The sequence below is a fragment of the Dreissena polymorpha genome, chromosome 2 (genome assembly GCF_020536995.1).
Source record: "Dreissena polymorpha isolate Duluth1 chromosome 2, UMN_Dpol_1.0, whole genome shotgun sequence".
NCBI classification, from domain to species: domain Eukaryota; kingdom Metazoa; phylum Mollusca; class Bivalvia; order Myida; family Dreissenidae; genus Dreissena; species Dreissena polymorpha.
In genome coordinates this window covers 48,380,365-48,402,464 of record NC_068356.1, presented here as the reverse complement: position 1 = coordinate 48,402,464, position 22,100 = coordinate 48,380,365, and the positions used below count along the sequence as shown (strand labels likewise).

The window sequence follows — 22,100 nt, the reverse complement described above, 5'->3', positions numbered from 1 at the left end:
GTAGTAGTAGTAGTAGTAGTAGTAGTAGTAGTAGTAGCAGTAGCAGTAGCAGAAGCAGTAGCAGCATTACAAGACCAATACTTAAGAATGATCAAATGGGAAAAGGTAACCTAGCACTGGCAGTAAATATGGGGCTCATTTACAGGTCAGATTTGGAATCTCTGCTGTAAAATGAGATTTTGAATGAAATAACAGGAGGCAAATCTGTAATAAAAAGAACATGCATAAACCGTAGTTGTTTCCCTTGTTTGAACTATGCTAAATCCTTACAAGTTTGGAAAGAATAGGATGAAAAATTATTGCATAAATACCATTTTCTCAATTCAAGGGGAGGTAATTCTGTACTTCATGGACCAATAATGCTCATTTTTTGTAGGGTTTGTGTCCTCATTGATATAAAGACACTGTGCAAATTTGGAAAGGATCGGACAAAAAATGTGGAAGATTTTTGAAAGTTTTCCCAAAATAGGCAAAAACGAATAAACATGCAAAGTTCAACGAGCTCCTGCGGCCATGTTTTTTGACGAATCAAATTTCTTTGAACAACTTTTTCAGGGGAGCCTTCAAAGGTCATCCCTGTTAAAATTTTTGAAAATCTGAATTGAATTTTTTTTAACAATTCTTTTGTCCCATGACCTAGGGATGCTTCACATGAAATTTAGTTGAAATTGGCTCAATGGTTTAGTAGAAGAAGATGTTTACAAATTGTTTACAGACAGACAGACAGACAGATGGACGGACGGACGGACGCCGGACGGTGAGTGATCACAATAGCTCACCCCGAGCTATCGCTCAGGTGAGCTAAAAAACCAAGGTAGATAGAGTTATGGTTCTTGGTCACTGCACTTCTCCTAGTTGCCATCTGTTACATTTTAAGTTTAAAGTAAATCCATTGAATAGATTTGGAGTTATGCTCCAGACAAAGTTTCAGCCGGACGGACCGATGGACGGACAGGACCAATTACTATATCCCCTCCGAAAAAAAATTCAGCAGGGGATAATATAAAAAACCGATGGCGCCCATTCTATTTGTGACCTATCCGTACAGAGAAACTGATGTTACTGTTTCTACGAAAAATATATCGGGTAACATCTTATCAAATATTAACAACCACTTCACTTGTATGGTCAAACGGTTTATTTTGCATAAACAATTAAATGTGATTGTGATAACAAAACTTATCATGAACACAATCTTACAAAAACAATGTATTTTACTTAAAACAAGGGCTGTTTGTAAAACATGCATGCCCCCCATATGGGCTGTTAGTTGTAGTGGCAGCCATTGTGTGAATACGTTTTTTGGCACTGTGACCTTGACCTTTGACCTAGTGACCTGAAAATCAATAGGGGTCATCTGCGAGTCATGATCAATGTACCTATGAAGTTTCATGATCCTAGGCGTTAGCTTTCTTGTGTTATCATCCGGAAACCATTTTACTGTGTCATGTCACCTTGACCTTTGACCTAGTGACCTGAAAGTCAATAGGGGTCATCTGCGAGTCAGGATCAATGTACCTATGAAGTTTCATGATCCTAGGCGTAAGTGTTCTTGAGTTATCATCCGGAAACCATTTTTCTAAGTTGAATCACCATGACCTTGACCTTTGACCTAGTGACCTGAAAATCATTAGGGGTCATCTGCGAGTCATGATCAATGTGCCTATGAATTTTCATGATCCTAGGCCTAAGCGTTCTTGAGTTACCATCTGGAAACCATTTTACTATTTCAGGTCGTCTTGACCTTTGACCTAGTGACCTGAAAATCAATAGGGGTCATCTGCGAGTCATGATCAATGTACCTATGAAGTTTCATGATTCTAGGCATAAGCGTTCTTGAGTTATAATCCGGAAACCATTTTACTATTTTGGGTCACCGTGACCTTGACCTTTGACCTAGTGACCTGAAAATCAATAGGGGTCATCTGCGAGTCATAATCAATATATCTATGAAGTTTCATGATCCAAGGCAAAAGCTTTCTTGAGTTATCATCTGGAAACCATTTTACTTTTTCGGGTCACCATGACCTTGACCTTTGACCTAGTGACCTGAAAATCAATAGAGGTCATCTGTGAGTCATGATCAATGTACCTAGTATGAAGTTTCATGATCCTAGGCATAAGTGTTCTTGAGTTATCATCTATAAACCATTTTACTATTTTGGGTCAACGTGACCTTGACCTTTGACCTAGTGACCTCAAAATCAACAAGGGTCATCTGCGAGTCATGATCAATGTACCCATGAAGTTTCATGATCCTAGGCCAAAGCGTTCTTGAGTTATCATCCGCAAACCATCTGGTGGACGGACATACGGACGGACTGACATGAGCAAAACAATATACCCCCTCTTTTCGAAGGGGGGCAAAAATATAACTGACATCATGGCGTATGTTCAAAATACGGAGACAAAAGTAAACTGACATTTTCGTATCACAAACATGCCTGGCTTACCTAAGTTTAATAATATATGTAGAACAAGAGGGCCAAGATGGCCCTAGTTCACTCACCTGAGAGGAGTCAGTTCATTCAATCTTTACCAAACGTTAAACTTGACCTAGATATTGTCCAGACAAACATCCTGGTCAAGTTTCATCATTATTGAACCAAAACTCTGGCATATGGAGTGATTTTTTTTTGGTAAGATTTGACCTGGTGGCCTATATTTTGAGTTGACCCCCCTTACCAAACATCAAACTTTGCTTACAACAATAGCTGTCAGAGGACAGGGCGCTCGACTACTAGGGGGGTTGGGGGGGGTGAGAGGGGGGTATAATGTGGGGTGGGGTAATTTAGTAGATGATGTTTAAACAAGAGGGCCTGAAAGCCCAAAGTCGCTCACCTGAGAGGAAAGGAACTGACCTGTTCTGTGCAACCCAAGATGTCATTAGAACAAAATGTTCTTACCAAGTTTCATTAATAGTGAACCACCTGGCAGACCAGAACCATTTTCATACACATCCAAGATATAATTAATACAAATATTCTGACAAAGTTTTATGAAGATTTATGAAGCCATATAAGAAAAAATGCCCTGCCCCCCGTAGCCATGTTTTTCAAGCAACTGGAACCATTTTTGAACTTGTCCAAAATATCATTTGGACAAATCTTCTGACTAAGTTTCATGATGATCGGACAATACATATGGCTTATAGAGTGTTAACAAGGTTTTACTATAGCTATATAAGAAAAAATGCCACGCCCCCTTGACAGCCATGTTTTTACACCATTTTCAAACTAATCTAAGAGATCATTGGTACATATTAATTAATGCTATTATAAATGCTAATTATTATTCGCATCAAATTGAAATCAGTATCAAAATATGTTGAAAAATTGTGTGTGGCTATAAAATTTTGATGGCCAACTTTGGCAAAAGGGGAGTAAAAACTCAGCTCATTGACATTAAAAGGTCAAAATAAACTATTTGTTTGCTAAAACATTCGAGTAAGTACTAGTCTATGCCAATATTTATATTACTTAAATAAGATAAATGGTAAAATCACACAAAAAAACTCCGACAAAATTAAGAGCAAGTTCAGCGACTTCATTTCGAATGAGTTTTCCTCATAATGACGCTTGCCGAATAAGTACCAGAAGTCTCAGAACACGACACATATAGTTACACTATTGTATCCTTTAACCATTTTCAAATTTGAAAATGGGTTTCATGCAGGTATGAATACAATTCTGATGCAATGCTGAATGTCATAAATACTATTAGTTCCTAAAACAAAGCTATAAGATGAATCATAAAGCAGTACTGCTATTAAACTGAATCATAAAGCAGTACTGCTATTAAACTGAATCATAAAGCAGTACTGCTATTAAACTGAATCATAAAGCAGTACTGCTATTAAACTGAATCATAAAGCAGTACTGCTATTAAACATTAATCCAGCATAATAAATATGAGCCCTTGCCCTGAGAAAACTTTGTTTACTGCATGTGCATACAGTGTCATCACAGATAAGAATTTGCAGTCCGCACAGGCTGATCTGGGACGACATTGCTCAGCGTTAAGGGTAATTTTTGTTTAAAGAATGGCTCTCTTAGCGAGAATATTCAGTTCAGGCAGAGTGTTGTCCCAGATTAGCCTGTGTAGACAGCACAGTCTAATCTGGAAAACACTTTATGCACATGTATTTAGCGCCATATTCTCAGAGTGAGACCCATGTGTAACACAGTCAGATAACACAGTCAGATAACACAGTCAGATACATTCAGATGATCTACCACTACCAAGATTTATCTCCCTTCAAAGTCTGAATTATTGGCCTCCTGCTCCTCCTCCACCTCCTCTCTCTGCACTTCCTGTTGCTCAGACTCTGGTGTATCAAACATGTTCCTGCCACCGTCCACACTAAGATTCACATCCATCGAGGCTGCCGTGAGGTTTCGAGACAGGCTTATGCCTGCCACTGCGTCCCCTTCCATCGGTTCAGCAAAGGCACCAGCTCCAAGACCTTGAACTGCCCCTCGTGGGCTCCCCGGCAATCTGAGGGTCAAGGTCGGGGGTTGACCTTGACCTGAGCTGTGACCTTGACCCTGTGACCTTTGGTTGTCAGAGGCTTGACCAGGGTTTTTGGGGCTTGGGGAGGTGAGTGCCAGCTTGGCAGCCTGTGAAGGGGTCTCAAAATGGACACAATGGAAAACCTGAAGATGGGAATGGGACAAGTAAATAAAGGCTTGCAAAGTTTAGTAAGCAAAATCGTAAAAACAAGAGATGTGTTTGTCTGAAACACAATGCCCCCTAATGCGCCGCTTTGAATTATTTTTTTGACCTTTGACCTTGAAGGATGACCTTGACCTTTCACCACTCAAAATGTGCAGCTCCATGAGATACACATGCATGCCAAAAATCAAGTTGCTATGTTCAATACTGCAAAAGTTATGAAGAAGGTTAAAGTTTTGGTTTAAGTTTTTGAATTTGTTTTTATGACCTTTGACCTTGAAGGATGACCTTGACCTTTAACCACTCAAAATGTGCAGCTCCATGAGATACACATGCATGCCAAATATCAAGTTGCTATCTTCAATATTGCAAAAGTTATGAACAAGGTTAAAGTTTTGGTTAAAGTTTTGGGACACACACACACATACAACGACAGACAGGCCAAAAACAATATACCCCCGATCTTTCGATCCGGGGGCATAAAAAATAAGCTATTGTAAAGTGATACACTTGTTAGCATGCCCATACACTTTAGTGCTTTACATTAATCTGTAATTTATCTGTTTTATAGCATAACAAAATAAATGCCCAGTCTGTGAGTGCCATACATTAATCAACAAAAAAGTGGGCAAAAGAATCCCAGGTTTTTATCTATCAAAAACAAGCCCTCCCTATTAAATTCTAGACTAAAAGCAACTAGGTGGGTGAAAAAAAAGCATAAAGAATAAGGGTTAATATTAACTTTAATAAAGTGTATTGAAATTAAATATTTGATTTGTTATATACAAAAACGTTTTTTATGCTATTAGTATTTTTAATACCGTAAACATTTTAGCTGATATCTTTTGCAGAGGCCCTTGATTTCCATAAAAGGCCTAGTGCTAAGCATTATGGCATTAACCCCATTTTGCAGCCATCTGAAAACATTGAAAACTTGGATATGTTTCCTATACCAATTTCCTCACCTCATTTGCCGTGTTATGTGTACCTACAATCTTGACAAACACCACAGCTCTCATAGGGAAGGTTACATTTTGCCAGGACCTGTACATACAAAATCTGTGTCAGTGAAAATGTACATATGTACATGTAAAGATCTCCAGTAAAATTGTATTCATTACACTTAAGTATACTTGTTTACTTTTTATCATACATAACTATGTGTTTTTAATTAATCCATTAAGTTTATTGTCATGGGAGTTTAAAAGTATGGAAATCTTTTGCACCAGTGACCATCCAAAATGGTGAACTAATGGATGGACATGTTGTAAAACAGACATCAGCTAGACATGGTAGACAACTGACAAAATAGCATTGGTTTAAATACATTAAATGGGCATCATACATGTCCCTGCACCATACATGTTTTAATGTGAATGACTATCAGGAAATTCCAACCCTGACTGACTGGATCATATCATGAACACATTATTTTCATCATTCTGTATTAATAAGAAAATTGCACTGAAAATATAACTCATTTAAGATAGCCAGAGGGCATATTCAGCTTTCCTATTCTCTACTTTGCCTACTTAAATATCAAGCTTTTTTTGTGCCTAAACTGAATGTTCTATAAAATATACTGAGGTGTTGTAGCCAATTGTTGAGTGGCGCAAGGACATATACTGTATTCAACATTGCAACAATATTAGTTAAACATGGTGAAAAAGTTTGGAGAACATTTCTCTATATTTAACTAAATATATTAGCCTAAACTTCTGCATAACCAAATAATACTTTGTGCTGATTTTAGACAGTAATAAATCTAACGACTGATAACATATTTATGTGCGTTTTTCATTAACTAATGGGCAAATTTGAACAACTGGGTCTGACTGGCTTTCAAGGGTCCGTTATTCATCCTGGTTCCCTTACTTTATTTCCAATAAGCCTTGTACTTGTAAAACTTGGCTGAATGCATATGCATTAAGTGTGGCCCCAGACAACCCTGTGCAGTTTGCTTATCAGAAAATACTTTAATGGAATTTTTTGTTAAAAGAAAGTCCAGTTCAGGCAGAAAGTGTTGTCCCTGATTAGCCTGTGCAAACTGCACAAGCTAATCTGGGATGACACTTGACGCACATGCATTTAGCCCACTTTTCCCAAAATGAGGCTCCAATGATCTAACACGGGCCACTCACTTGCAGGACTCGTTCCTCTTGTCAATTACCAGCTCCCAGTTGCTGTTGTCCACAGAGGTCTCGATGTAGTAGCCGTAGCTCCTGTCATCACAGTCCCACAGCAGCAGTCTGAAATGTGAACATACATGTCAGTATCTTAATCCTTTACAGCTAAGATAGGCATTGCAGTCCCTTAGAAATAAAATGAAATTAAAGACATTTATTGCAAGATTTTATTTTTAAGGCACTATTTGTAATCCAAAGATATTGATAAGCATCAAACAGCATACAACCTGAACAGATTGCGAGTAACCCGCAGGTTGTTCTGGCTTTATGCTGGTTGCATATAGCCATTTATACTTCGCTTCTGATCGGAAAAGGGTTAACATTGATCAATAATACTATTGACTGTGTGTTTCCTTAACATTTGTGATGTTTTTTTTCTGAGACATTGAAAAACATATTTTTCTACAGAACACATTCAAGCAAGAAAAACTGTTGCGAAAGTGTAACTCAAACATGAGATTGAGCTATATATGATAAAGCTTTGGTAACTTAAAGTGATATTATGGGCATTTAACAGTTTATAGGTGTCTATCGCAACCGTTGTTTATTTTTGGTGTTTTCACTTCATATACACTTATATTTGTTAATGCAGCATCAACATACTTCAACAATATCCCGGAAAGAGGAAAACAATGCATTTGAATATCAACCGTACTTTCGTTTGACAACTGGTCATGCATGTACGATCTGAACCTAAATTTAGTTATAGTGCAGATTCGTTCATACGGACACAAAGACACAATTATGTTTACGGATCATTTCGGCTTAGAGGACTGGGTGAGTCACGTAAGAAATCGAATAAAAAATATCTTTTTATAAACAACTGGTAGCAAGATGAGTTGCAGATAATTGGTCAGTAACCACATTTTAACTAACTCTTTTGACCTGTTAATTCTGTTAAGCTCAATTCAACAGTGAAAAATGCCCATAATATCACTTTAACAACCACCATAAAACAAATTAAACAGGTGTAACATGAGCTTTTCCACAAACATGTCTGATACACCACACTGCTTGAGTGGGTAACTAGAGATAAAGTGTCCCCGCACATCTGCACTTCATGGTGAAGACATATGATGTTTGAAGATTCAATTTAATTGCTTGAGAAAATTTAAAAATAGTTTGGGACAAAAACTTAACATTTTATGCATACTTAATTCCAATTATCCCTCAACTGGTGCATATGAGCCTCATATAAATATATTTATATGTTCTTTTCTGAAAAAGCACATTAATTAAGCCCCTTCTCAAAGAGCAAGGCCCACATATAATACCTCATACAGCGACATACCTCATTGAGTCCAGCACATACGGCTGCGGTAGCTGTACCACTATGGACCCACTGCCGAGCTGATGGCAGGTGTAACCAGAGTCCCAATCATACTGACGAGTGTCACCATTAATCAGAGCATTACGACTTCTGCTTACACCTTCTATAACACAGGCCTTCTTGGCTATAGTTGCAACATTCTCGCTAGGAACTGGAAAGTGTGTAAAGAAAAGAGGTTAGAAATGTAGGGTTAAACCATGTAATATAAACTGAGAAATTGACTGAACATGGGAATAATAGATTAAACCAAGGCATCAAGTACAAAAATGAGCACAGGACTTAAAAACACTAACAAAACATAGAGTACACCAATAGAAAATGCTTTTTAAACCATGTATGTTATGTTCCACTACTTCAATCTAGCATGACTTTTTCATGACATTATTACCTTACCATTATAAATAATTTAGCATTGAGAAGACATCTATGTACTTTTAAGATCTATGCTTAACAAGTCCCATACAGGATATCTGCTCAGTCTGATGCTGTACTCACCAATGAGACCATCATGAAGGTTGAATGTTTTCATGGTGTACAAACACTCAAAGGAGACTAGATGGAATACTCTATTCTGTGTGTTGTGGGTGCCCACCACTCGAACATACCTGGAATCAATGATCAAAAACTCGTTACAAATGTGTACATTTAAGACGATGCAAAATCATGCATTTTGACTCAAGCTTTCAATTTCATCATTTTGATACCTTTAAAACTAAGAGAATTACGCTCTGCACAAAACAGTTTACTAAAGGGCAATTACTATGCAAAACCTGAAGATAATATTATTGTTATTGCACCCTGCACTTCCCATTTTAGACCTCTATCATATATGAAGTTTCATTTGAATACCCTCAATACTTCAGGAGTAACTAGAGCTTTGTCACAGACGATGATGTTTACCCCCACCTGCCGCATTGACACAGACTGTTTTGCATGATGTCTTCACAAAACAAGAGAATCTAATTGATGGCGATTTTTAAGAATTATTATGCCATTATTATTTATGGCCATTTTGACCATTGCACTCTTGAATTCTTTAGCATGACATGCCGTCCAATGACTGTGAACAAAATTAATGTACAGTCATTTTTAAACCTCACAATGAATGACATAGTTATGGCCCGGACAAGCTCATTTTGGCCATTTTTCACTTTTGAAGTGTGACCTTGACCTTGGAGATATTGACCTATTCTTACACATGACACATTGTCCAATGATTGTGAACAAATGTACCAAGTAATTTTAAGAGTCTCACAATGAATTACATATTAATGGCCTGGAAAATGATCATTTATGGCCATTTTTGACCTTTTAACTCACAGTGTGACCTTGACCTTGGAGATATCGATATAATTCTTTCGCGTGACACACCGGCCAATGATGGTGAACAAATGTGCTAAATGATTTCAAATTCTCACAATGAATGACACCAATGGTAATGGGGGTATAATGATATGCAAAAGAAGAAAAGGACTACATACAAATTAAGCAAAATGCAATAACTAAAACAAGATGTGTTTGTGAAACACTATGTCCCCCAATATATTTGACCTTTGACCTTGAAGGATAAACTTGACCTTTCACCACTCAGAATGTGCAGCTCTGTGAGATACACATGCATGCCAAATATCAAGTTTCTGTCTGCAATATTGCAAAAGTGTATATTAAAAGAGCAATTTTGACCCATATATTTGACCTTTGACATTGAAGGATGACCTTGACCTTTACTTTTCACCACTCAAAATGTGCAGCTTCATGAGATACACATGCATGCCAAATATGAAGTTGCTATCTTCAATATTGCAAAGGTTATGCCAAATGTTAAAGTTTGACGCAATCCAACAAACAAACCAACAGACAGGGCAAAAACAATATATAGTGGTGAGGGACATAAACAAAATCTGAAAAGAGACTTAAGGTGTTTGTACTCTGCACTTTCTCGCGTTGTCCTCCATAAATCTACACAATTTTATTAAAATACATGTACCTTCAATACTATGGGAGTTATGCTGTGCAAAAGATAATTGATAATAGGCAATAACTGTGCTAATCCTGTAGTCAGAGTTAGATACCTGTTGTCTTCAAATCCCTAAAAGCTGTCAATCATTACATTAAGTTTCATTTAAATCGTTTCAAAGCTTAAACTTCAAACAAGAAATGGGACAGGCTATCAAAGAAAGGACAGATGATGTGATTATTATATTCCTCTTTTGGGTGTATAAAATAAAACTCCAATGACCTCTAATAGTTTGAACATAACTTAATTTACATTTTGACCACTCATATATTATGTTCAAGCAAGATTTCATTTGGCTCCTTGGTTTCAAAATCTACTGTCACCCTTTTAAATTGGTCAAAACACTGTGTTTTGTGGAAGTATTGCATATTTTGTTAATTACTTGAATAATGCTTATTTATTCTTTCAGAGTTTATTTATGTAAAATACAAGTGCTGCAGTGACATTGAGACAAAATAAAAACCAACATACCTGACCACTTTTGGCTGGAAGTGCAGGATTTGCTCTGATCGGCACCAGTACTGGGTGTGGTCTATGACACGCTCATAATCCTTGTCATCCATTGACACCTCGATGTAGAAAGAGTAGGACCTGAAACACACAGAGATAATCTCAATCATCATTATTCCTGGGATTGGCATAAATCATTGTTATTCCTGTGATTGGCAAATCCACTTACTAAAAACAAACATATCCAATGTGACCAAAAAGACCAATTAAAGTAACATAACTACTCAAAATCAACGAAAATTTCATACAATATTTCGTAAAATAAACTTAACCAATTAAAAACCAGTGTCCCTAATGGCAATTGCCGAAATTTGAACGCCAGATGTGGTCTGGTAAAATAGATGTTTGTAGATACAAAATGCTCGTTGTTTTTCCATTTTAATTTCCCGCAACAATATCTATTCATACGACACATGAACACTTAAATGGTGTTCATGTGTCGTATGAATAGATATATTCGCAGGAAATGAAAATGGAATTTATTGTGGCCACAAATAAATAAAAACGAGCATTTTGTATCTACAAAAATCTATGTAATCATACAACATCTAGCGTTGAAATTGTGGATATTGCTTTAAGGAACACTGATTGTTAAGGTGTTAACTTTATTTTACGAAATACTTTACGAAATTTTTGTTGATTTTGAGCGTTTAAAAGACTTTAAAACTTTTTTTTTCCGTAAAAAAAAACAAAACATGAACTTAAGTCATTTATTCAAAAACCATGAAATGTTAAGCCAGCAATCATAAATGATTTACAAGTGTATTACAGTCACAGTCAGTAGCTGCAGGTCATTTACAGTGACAAGAGCCAATTGATTAAAATAACTATTATCTGAAATTAATAATATAAGTATCATCTGACTTGGATTTTTCTGCTATGTTTTGGAAACAATCCAAATAGCATGTCTATCTGTAATATTTTGTTTGCTTTGCACTTTTATTCAGGGTCATGCTTTTAAAGGTTGACAATTTTTTCAATTTCAGTGTTTGCATTGGGCCTGTTAAACATCTTTATGCAATTATATATATTGCAATCAAACACCCTGCCATAATATAAACTCTAGGGGTCGTAAAAATAATTAACCATATGAAAGATGTACCACATAATTTGTAGTGCTGCAACAATATACCGGTATATCGGTATATATCGCAATACGCAATCCGCATATTGAATTGCGATACGATTTTTATCATACCGGTACGAAAATTCTACAAAATTTCATCCACATTTCGTCCAGGAAAAGCCATCCAAAATAATGATATAAAGTTAACAAAACAAATCGGTGTTTACTGTTGAGTAAAAATAAATTGTTGCGTAAAAATAGCATTCTAAAAAGTTTATTATACGGAGTACAGTTGTTACATGGGAGTCTGCAAGATCTGCTTTTGCATGTCATACTGTTAAATTTAAGATGAAGCTTATGGAAATACAAAAAATAACAATTCTGATGAGTTACACAACCGGCTTTTAGACATCCACAATCCTCTTTCCTGTTATTATTCTTCTTGTCAGCCTTTATAATAGTTCTCTAAATGGCAGACGAAAAGGTTATGTTTGTGTAATTAAGTTGGTTTGGGTGATTAGCTGGCAAGTTATAATTCTGGTACAAGTTAGCAATAAATTGCAATATATTGCAATATGGATTTTTGTTACTGACAATATATTGCAATACGGTTTTTGGCGTATTGTTTCAGCACTAATAATTTGTAGCTTAAATAGATTGATCACTCATGCTCTGGCTGGCAGTGTTACTAACAATTAAACATTTTAGTCTTGTACGCTTGTACATGTAACAAAACATAAAAACAAACCTCTGATCCCTGTCCCATAAAAGCAGTTTGAATGTGTTGACAATGTAAGGCTGAGAAAGCTTGATAACGATGCCTTGGCCGTTGTTGTCATCTATGAGGTGTCTAGTGAAGCCTCGGTCAAGGTCATAGTTTATTGTGTCTCCATCCAACAATGCTGCTTTCATTTCCCCCCTAATAACCTGAGCACCATGTCGAGTGGTAGCCACATTTTCCTCCGGCACTAGAGGTAGAAAAAAAATTAGGCACTGATTGGTTAAATTGAGTCCCATTCTGAGGAAAACTGGGCATAATGCTTGTGTGTAAAGGGTCGTCCCAGATTAGCCTGTGCAGTCCGCACAGGCTAATCAGGGACGACACTTTCTGCTTTTATGGTATCTTTAGTTTCAAGGAAGTCCCTCCTTACCGAAAATCAAGTTTAGGCGGAAAGTGCCGTCCCTGATTAGCCTGTGCGGACTGCACAGGCTAATCTGGGATGACACTTTACGCACATGCATTAAGCCCAGTTTTCTCAGAACAAGGCTCAATTGATTTGAAGAAAACACTCCTGGGCCGATGAAGAGGACCTGCTGAAGCATCTGGCACTGCTTGAAAACAAGGGGGCCTGCCAAAGTTTCAAATTGAGTCATGTTCTGAGAAAACTGGGCTTAATGCATGTGTGTAAAGTGTCGTCCCAGATAAGCCCTGTGGAGTCTGCACAGGCTAATCAGGAAGACACTTTCATTGTTTATTGTATTTTTAGTTTCAAGGAAGTCCCTCCTTACCAAAAATCAAGTTTAGGCGGAAAGTGTCGTCCCTGATTAGCCTGTGTGGACTGTGCAGGCTCATCTGGGACGACACTTTACGCACAGTGCGTATGCCCAGTTTTCTCAGAACAAGGCTTAATTAATAAATTACAATAGCAATACAATTAAGTTTTCCTCCACTGCCTTAAATATGTACAGTGCCAAAATAGAGGGGAAATATGCCTCATATATTAATGTGAGGCTTTACAATGTCACACCAGTATTTACTCCAGTTTCTACATTTTGTAAAGTCCAAAAGAAAACCTTTTTTTAACTTATCAAAACAAGAATTTTCAAGCTTTTTCAGATTTTGAAATCTTTTGTCTCCTAATTAAGTGGATTAGATATAGATTGTCTTTCGCAATCTCACTTAATCTTAAAATCAACCACTACCAAAAAACTCTGTATGCTCTTACATCCCAACTTTTCAAAAGCAGCTCATGCATAAAGACATAAAACCAGTCCGCCATCTGTTCACAAAACATGGGATAATTTGAGAATCTACCCACAATATTTGACTTGTATGTTCTTAAACACTGATTCATTGAATATGTATGAATCAATGTGAAGCCAACCTTATTTTTGTCAATATAAAAATGGGAAAATTTACCTCCTCTTAATATTAAATAGTCATCAATATTTCAAACAAAACAAAAGGGCAATGATGGCCCTGAATCGCTCACCTGACTAACCAAATACAATCCCAACCCAGATTTCATCAAGATAAACATTCTGACCAAATTTCATAATGATTGGATGAAAACTGTGACCTCTATTGTCTACACAAGGTTTTTCTATTATTTGACCTAGTGACCTAGTTTTTGACCCCAGGTGCCCAAATACTATCCCAACCCAGATTTCATCAAGATAAACATTCTGATCAAATTTTATAAAGATTGGATTTAAACTGCGACCTCTATTGTCTATACAAGGTTTTTCTATTATTTGACCTAGTGACCTAGTTTCTGACCTAGTGACCTAGTGTTTGACCCCAGATGACGAAAATACGATCCCAACCCAGATTTCATCAAGATAAACATTGTGACCAAATTTCATAAAGATTGGAGGAAAACTGTGACCTCTACTGTCTACACAAATAAATTGTTTACAGTTTTTTTATTATTTGACCTAGTGACCTAGTTTTTGACCTCAGATGACCCAAATACAATCCCAACCCAGATTTCATCAATATGAACATTATGACCAACTTTCACAAAGATTAGATGAAAACTGTGACCTCTACTGTCTACACAAGGTTTTTCTATTATTTGACCTAGTTTTTGACCCAGTGACCTAGTTTTTGACTCAGATGACCCAAATACAATCCCTACTCAGATTTGATCAAGATAAACATTCTGACCAAATTTCATAAAGATTGGATGAAAACTGTGACCTCTAGTGTCTACACAAAGTTTCTCTATTATTTGACCTAGTTTTTGACCTTGTGACCTAGTTTTTTACCCCAGATGTCCCAAATACAATCCCAACCCAGATTTCAAAAGATTAACATTCTGACTACATTTCATAAAGATTGAATGAAAACTGCGACCTCTATTGTCTACACAAGGTTTTTCTATTATTTGACCTAGTTTTTGACCTAGTGACCTAGTTTTTGACCCCAGATGACCCAAATACAATCCCAACCCAGATTTCATCAATATAAACATTCTGACCTAATTTCATAAAGATTAGATGAAAACTGTGACCTCTACTGTCTACACAAACAAATTGTTGACAGACGCACGCACGCACATATGGAAGCCTGACATCACACGGTCACATAAGCTCACCATGTCACTTCAGTGACAGGTGAGCTAATAAAAAGTCAAATGTTTCACATGGCAATCTAAGATATTCATCAAAAAAGACAGGCGCCATGAGAGCATTATTGTCTTCCTATACATTTAATATAAAGAATTTCTTCTTACATTTAAACCCTCTGAATTTCAAGGCCATGTTCCGACATTCTGTCTGCATTTTAATGGCATCGAGTATGGAATCAGCAGATACAAGAGATGTTTCACGGACACAGTTCAGCAGTTCATGCATTGACATTAGGGAGAGTCTTATAGAGTCCAGGATCGGGGTTGGGTCTTCGCCATGGTTTTCGTCTGCCCACCGCTGGATTGACGAGAATATATCGATCTCCGGAGCACAGAAAGAATCCCTGGAGATAAGCTCCTTCACTGAATGCTGTGAAAAGATAAAATCTTAGACGCTATTAGCTGTTTTACCCTTGCCTGTTCAGATACCCATTTTGACACATTTGCAGTCCCTTAGGTATTTATATTTTATTAAAGATCTTTCTTACTAGATTTAAGTTTTCAAGGCTTCATTTCCGGGTCTTAGATACTGAGGAGCTGCTAACTGCATAAAACCTGCACAAGACTGCAAATTACTCACAGACTGTTCTGCTTTTATACTAGCTGCATATGATGTCATATACCATAGCCATTTTAACTTTGCTTCTGAGTGGAATAAGAATAAGAGTTTGCTTAGTAAAAACTGAGCCATACAGATAGAAGTTAACAATCATGTGATTCACAATTTTGGATGCAGACCATTCATATTATTTTCATAATGCAAAAAACAAAATTCATACCCTGCAGCTTCACTAATGATATATATCAGGGTTTTTTTACCTTATATAACAAACCCCAAATATCAGCGTCTTCCACCAGCAATCTAGGCTGGTTTTTCCCATTTCCCGACCTTAAAATTCCCCCAGCAGAAGCTTTTTCCCCTCCATAAAACAGTTCCAAACAATTGAATTTTACAACAAATTCACTCGAAATCGTACAAAACACTGTTCTGTACCCATCCAACTATGGTTCCCATCCCATTCTTCCATAAGAAGATACTTGTCAATACTTAACACGGCCCGAATTTTTCCGCATTTTATCGGAACGCAAAAGGTGATTTTTACTGTAACACCGGCTATATGTGTACTACGTCATACTGAGTCATTCGTATCTGCGTTTCATACTGGTTCTCTGCTTTTTGCGAGAACCATAAGGTTGAATAAGACGACGAAGAAACATCTTAACGTTCGCATCCACTTTTGCTTTTGGAACTGTCAAAATGCCACCCTAAACAATTAAAACCCTGTCAAGATCAATAAACTTTGAAGGTTGCATTTGGAATTGCCGAAGGTTATAAACATGTAGCATCATCGAAGTTTTTAGTTTTAACAGTTTCTTCTAGAAATTAAAATGTTTATGAATCATTAAAATTTGCTGATGTTTCAAAGTTTTTTTATAACTAATTTAAAAACCAACAAAGCTCATTGTTTTTGGAAAAAGCTCATGGTTTCAGCACATGTGCACTTTCAAAGCTCATAAGTTAAAAATTTAAAATTATCACTGGTTGAGATACAGCTTGATTGCAATATTAGATACTTGTCAGGTGTTTTATTTAGCCCACCCTATCAATTGCTGGTAACATCTTGTGATTGATAAGTACACATGTTAAATATTAAAAGTGTATATAAAACGTTTGAACATTCACTTTATTCAATGTGTAATTGTCAGGGCCAAAGCAGTTATTGACAGAGGAGGACATAGACATTGGAAGCATTAGTGGAAATGTTAAAGGGGAAGAAAAACAGGGCAATGCCACTGTAAAATTGTCTAATGAAATGTAAATTAACCAGAAACATTAATCTATGAAGAAAATAACCCATTTAACAATAAAAGTAAGACTCTTAATATTTCCCCCATTAAGGAAATAACGCGCACAATTTTTCCCCCAAAGTCGAAAATCATGCGTAAAATTTCTCCCATGTAAGGGCTAAAGGCCCCATCCCCCACAACCCCCCCAAAAAAACCTGTATATTATCAGGATAATTTATTACCATAAAATCATGATGTCACTCAACAACATGTTATTGCTTCTCTCACCGTTATCTGGTAATACAGTTCAGACATAACAAAATAACTGTCAACTAAGGATGTCACCAAATATCTGAATGTTAGAATTATGAATATCCTGATACTGAGTGAGAATCAGCATTCATACAAGAATATGTTATTCAACAAGGGCTGTTTGTAAAACATGCATGCCCCCCATATGGGCTGTCAGTTGTCGTGGCAGCCATTGTGTGAATACGTTTTTTGTCACTGTGACCTTGACCTTTGACCTAGTGACTTGAAAATCATAGGGGTCATCTGCCAGTCACGATCAATGTACCTATGAAGTTTCATGATCCTAGGCGTAAGCTTTCTTCAGTTATCATCCGGAAACCATTTTACTGTGTCGAGTCACCGTGACCTTGACCTTTGACCTAGTGACCTGAAAATCAAAAGGGGTGATCTGCGAGTCATGATCAATGTACCTATGAAGTTTCATGATCCTAGGCCTAAGCGTTCTTGAGTTATCATCCGGAAACCATTTTACTGGTTCGAGTCACCTTGACTTTTGACCTAGTGACCTGAAAATCAATAGGGGTCATCTGCGTGTCATGATCAATGTACCTATGAAGTTTCATGATCCTAGGCCTAAGCGTTCTTGAGTTATAATCCGGAAACCATTTTACTGGTTCGAGTCACCATGACCTTAACCATTGATCTAGTGACCTGAAAATCAATAGGGGTCATCTGCAAGTCAAGATCAATATACTTATGAAGTTTCATGATCCTAGGCGTAAGCGTTCTTGAGTTATCATCCGGACACCATTTTACTGGTTCGAGTCACAGTGACCTTGACCTTTGACCTAGTGACCTGAAAATCAATAGGGGTGATCTGCGAGTCATGATCAATGTACCTATGAAGTTTCATGATCCTAGGCGTAAGTGTTCTTGAGTTATCATCCGGACACCATTTTACTGGTTCGAGTCACCGTGACCTTGACCTTTGACCTAGTGACCTGAAAATCAATAGGGGTCATCTGCGAGTCATGATCAATGTACCTGTGAAGTTTCATGATCCTAGGCCTAAGCGTTCTTGAGTTATCATCGGAAAACCATTTTTCTGTGTCGAGTCACAGTGACCTTGACCTTTGACCTAGTGACCTGAAAATCAATAGGGGTCATCTGCAAGTCATGATCAATGTACCTATGAAGTTTCATGGTCCTAGGCGTAAGCGTTCTTGAGTTATCATCCGGAAACCATTTGACTGGTTCTAGTCACAGTGACCTTGACCTTTGACCTAGTGACCTGAAAATCAATAGGGGTCATCTGCGAGTCATGATCAATGTACCTATGAAGTTTCATGATCCTAGGTGAAAGCATTCTTGAGTTATCATCTGGAAACCATTCGGTGGACGGACCAACGGACATGTGCAAAACAATATACCCCCTCTTCTTCGATATGGTTATCATATAAACAAGAGCACCGCCTTGCGGGTGCAGACCGCTCATCTATTTTCTTTTTAAAGATGAAGGGACTCTCATTTTCAATCACAAAGGAGGGAGGGGTGGAGTGAAGAGGGGTGCATTGTGTGGGGGTGTGGACATTTATTACATTCTGTTCCAAAAATGCAAAAAAAAGGGAAAAAAAAAATTCGGGGGGTGGGGGGGGGGTGGTGGGGGGGGTGGGGGTGGGGATTCTTGGGTGCGATGGTTGGAGGGTATTTCAAACATAAAATAATAAAAATAAATATTTGTGTTTTTTAACCGTTTCAAAAAAAATAATTGGGGGGGGGGGGGTGAGGTGGGGGGGTATAGTGTGAGGGTGTGGTGGTAATTTGTGAGATGATCTTAAAAAAAAAAAAAAAAAAAAAAAAATTAGGAGGGGGGGGGGATTCGGGGGGGGGGGGGATGGGGGGTGTGGAGGGGGGATTCTTGGGTGCGATGGTTGGACGGTATTTCAAACATAAAATAATCAAAATAAATAGTTTTGTTTTTTAACCGTTTAAAAAAAAAAAATTGGGGGAGGGGGTGGGGTGGGGGGGGGGGGGGGTAAAGTGTGAGGGTGTGGTGGTCATTTGTGAGATGATCTTAAAAAAAAATATAAAAAAATAGGGGGGGTGATTCGGGGGGGGGGGGGGGGGGGGGGGGCACGGGCGAATGGTTTGGGTGGAGTCTATTGTGGTATGTCAGGTAAGAGTAGTTTTGTCAAAGTATCAATCAAATCTAATCATAAATAAAGAAGTTATGGCAATTTTAGCAAAATTTAATAATTTGACCTTGAGAGTCAAGGTCATTCAAAGGTCAAGGTAAAATTCAACTTGCCAGGTACAGTAACCTCATGATAGCATGAAAGTATTTGAAGTTTGAAAGCAATAGCCTTGATACTTAAGAAGTAAAGTGGATCGAAACACAAAATTTAACCATATATTCAAAGTTACTAAGTCAAAAAAGGGCCGTAATTCCGTAAAAATGACATCCAGAGTTATGCAACTTTTCCTTTTACTGTACCCTTATGACAGTTTGCGAGTGTTCCAAGTATGAAAGCAATATCTATGATACTTTAGGGGTAAAGTGGACCAAAACACAAAATCTAACCAAACTTTCAATTTTCTAAGTGTAAAGGGCCCATAATTCCGTCCAAATGCCAGTCAGAGTTACATAACTTTGCCTGCACAGTCCCCTTACGATAGTTAATAAGTGTTGCAAGTATAAAAGCAATAGCTTTGATACTGTAGGAATAAAGTGGGCCTAAACACAAAACATAACCAAATTTTCAATTTTCTAAGTATAAAAAGGTCACATAATTCTGTCAAAATGCCAGTCAGAGTTACATTACTTTGCCTGCACAGTCCCCTTATGATAGTTAGTAAGTGTTTCAAGTATGAAAGCAATAGCTTTGATACTTAAGGAATAAAATGGACCTAAACACAAAACTTAACCAAAATTTTCAATTTTCTAAGTATAAAAAGGGCACATAATTCTTTCAAAATGCACGCCAGAGTTATCTAACTTTGCCTGCCCAGTCCCCTCATGATAGTAAGTAAGTGTACCAAGTTTGAATACAATAGCATTGATACTTTCTGAGAAAAGTGGACCTAAACGCAAAACTTAACCGGATGCCAACGCCGACGCCAACGCCGACGCCAACGCCGACGCCAAGGTGATGACAATAGCTTATAATTTTTTTTCAAAAAATAGATGAGCTAAAAATTTAAAGTAAATAAACAAACATATTTCTTGTTTTATAGGGATGTGAATGCCTTATTGTTCACATATATTTATCAAATTCAGATCAGCAATAGGGTACTGCAGACAGCATCCACTCATACACAGATGTGTCATAAATGATTGATTTGTGATTAATATATTAACAATGAATGGTGCTTTTATGTCCACATAAGGATTAAAGGCATGTAAAACAAACAATATGTTACAAGCAATTTTTCAAATGGTGGTGCATACTTTGTGATCCTCCATTTATTTGGGTTCTTTTACTGCTTTTTATCATACACAATTATTTATTGCAATAAGTATGAAGACTTTCATTTGACTATATTGAATTTTATAACAATATTTTCTAACAAGCACAGTAGGAATGTACTACAACCTGTGCTGAATATTTGTACATGCTTCGAACATTCGCTCACTAATGTTGCATAGTGTTGCATATTAAAAAATTTCGAAAACACATAAAACAAGCAAATTTGTTGAATTGATATCCCCGCCAATATGCTTCTGGACACAAAAGTATAATATTTGGCACTCAAAAAAGCATTTTTTCAAGATACAAAGGGCCATAACTCCGTTATTAACAGATGGTGTACAATGCCATTTGGCGTGCATCATCCTCTTATCCATATACATACTCATACCAAGTTTCAATGAAATCCGCCAAAGCACTTCCAAGATATGTCTCCGGATGGACGGAAAGACGGACAACGCCAAAACAATATCCCTCCGCCTATGGCGGGGGATAAATAATTACCAGTAATTGTGGATTTTAGTAATTTTATTTATGAGAATTTGGTTTAAGAGCTCTTATTACTTAAATAGTTATTGTAGTGTTTTTTTTATTTGTTTATGACTTTTGCTAAAAGAATATACTGATATGTCTGAACATTTTCGGCAATATTTCTGATGTTAACGTTTATCCAGGATAGTGTATAGATATCAAGACCGAACATCTGAATACATATACCTCACCAAAGTTCTGACTGACAAAAAAAATATTATTAATTTGCAAAATAATGGAAAAGTAAGACAAAGCTATGTAAAATAATAACTATATCCCATCCATTTGTGTCATAGCACCTGAAAATTTTCTTCGAAAAAAAGATAAATATACCGCAGAGAGCTGCAGAAAAGATTCGCTATGCAGTATCTGGGTCGCGTTGCGGTCCATGAAGTCCTTGCAGACCTCACAGAGGCTCTGAAGGCTGTAGATGTTGGCAAGGTCGTAGATGAGGCACACATTGCGGATGTTCAGGATAGCCTTCAGGTAGTCAGAGATAGCGGCCTCGAGGTCCGTGAACCCATACCGGTGTGCCATACCCAGGATGTCCAGTAGGTGCTCTTCCTAGAAAATGTAACAGTTCCCTAAAACACTTATGAGTGCCGCTCATTAACAATGTAAAAAAAAGGTTGCCGTGGTGTTATGGATATAGTGCTTCTAGTCATCGGGAGGTCACAGGTTTAATCCACACTGTTTTGATCTCCCAGAAAGACACTAAGCACTGGTTCTACCCAGGAAATGGACTTGAGAGCGTTTAAAGTAACATTACTATTCAAAATCAACGAAAATGTCGTACAATTGTTCGAAAAATAAACTTAACCAATTAAAAACAAGATGTGTTTGTGAAACACAATGTCCCCCTATATGATGTTTGACCTTGTAGGATGACCTTGACCTTGTGAAGGATGACCTTGACCTTGACTTTT

General features: G+C 37.2%; 1 protein-coding gene across 2 annotated transcripts in view; it reads right to left on the bottom strand.

Moving 5' to 3' along the window:
• Nucleotides 1-1,120: 1,120 nt before the first annotated feature.
• The window catches only part of LOC127866959 (BTB/POZ domain-containing protein 9-like), a 33,647-nt gene continuing 12,667 nt past the window's right edge, over nucleotides 1,121-22,100 (bottom strand). The window contains exons 4-13 of one of the 2 annotated variants that reach the window (XR_008043183.1): nucleotides 21,508-21,738; nucleotides 15,242-15,506; nucleotides 12,532-12,751; nucleotides 10,679-10,798; nucleotides 8,686-8,795; nucleotides 8,152-8,341; nucleotides 6,816-6,923; nucleotides 5,640-5,718; nucleotides 1,621-4,655; nucleotides 1,121-1,475 (exon numbers count right to left, since the gene is read on the bottom strand). Coding sequence is in view for 1 of the 2 variants with exons in the window: in XM_052407824.1 (XP_052263784.1) it covers nucleotides 4,248-4,655; nucleotides 5,640-5,718; nucleotides 6,816-6,923; nucleotides 8,152-8,341; nucleotides 8,686-8,795; nucleotides 10,679-10,798; nucleotides 12,532-12,751; nucleotides 15,242-15,506; nucleotides 21,508-21,738 (1,731 nt within the window). In the remaining variant the exon portion in view is untranslated. Of the gene's footprint in view, nucleotides 4,656-5,639; nucleotides 5,719-6,815; nucleotides 6,924-8,151; nucleotides 8,342-8,685; nucleotides 8,796-10,678; nucleotides 10,799-12,531; nucleotides 12,752-15,241; nucleotides 15,507-21,507; nucleotides 21,739-22,100 lie in introns of both variants that reach the window. The other variant, XM_052407824.1, reaches the window with a different exon arrangement.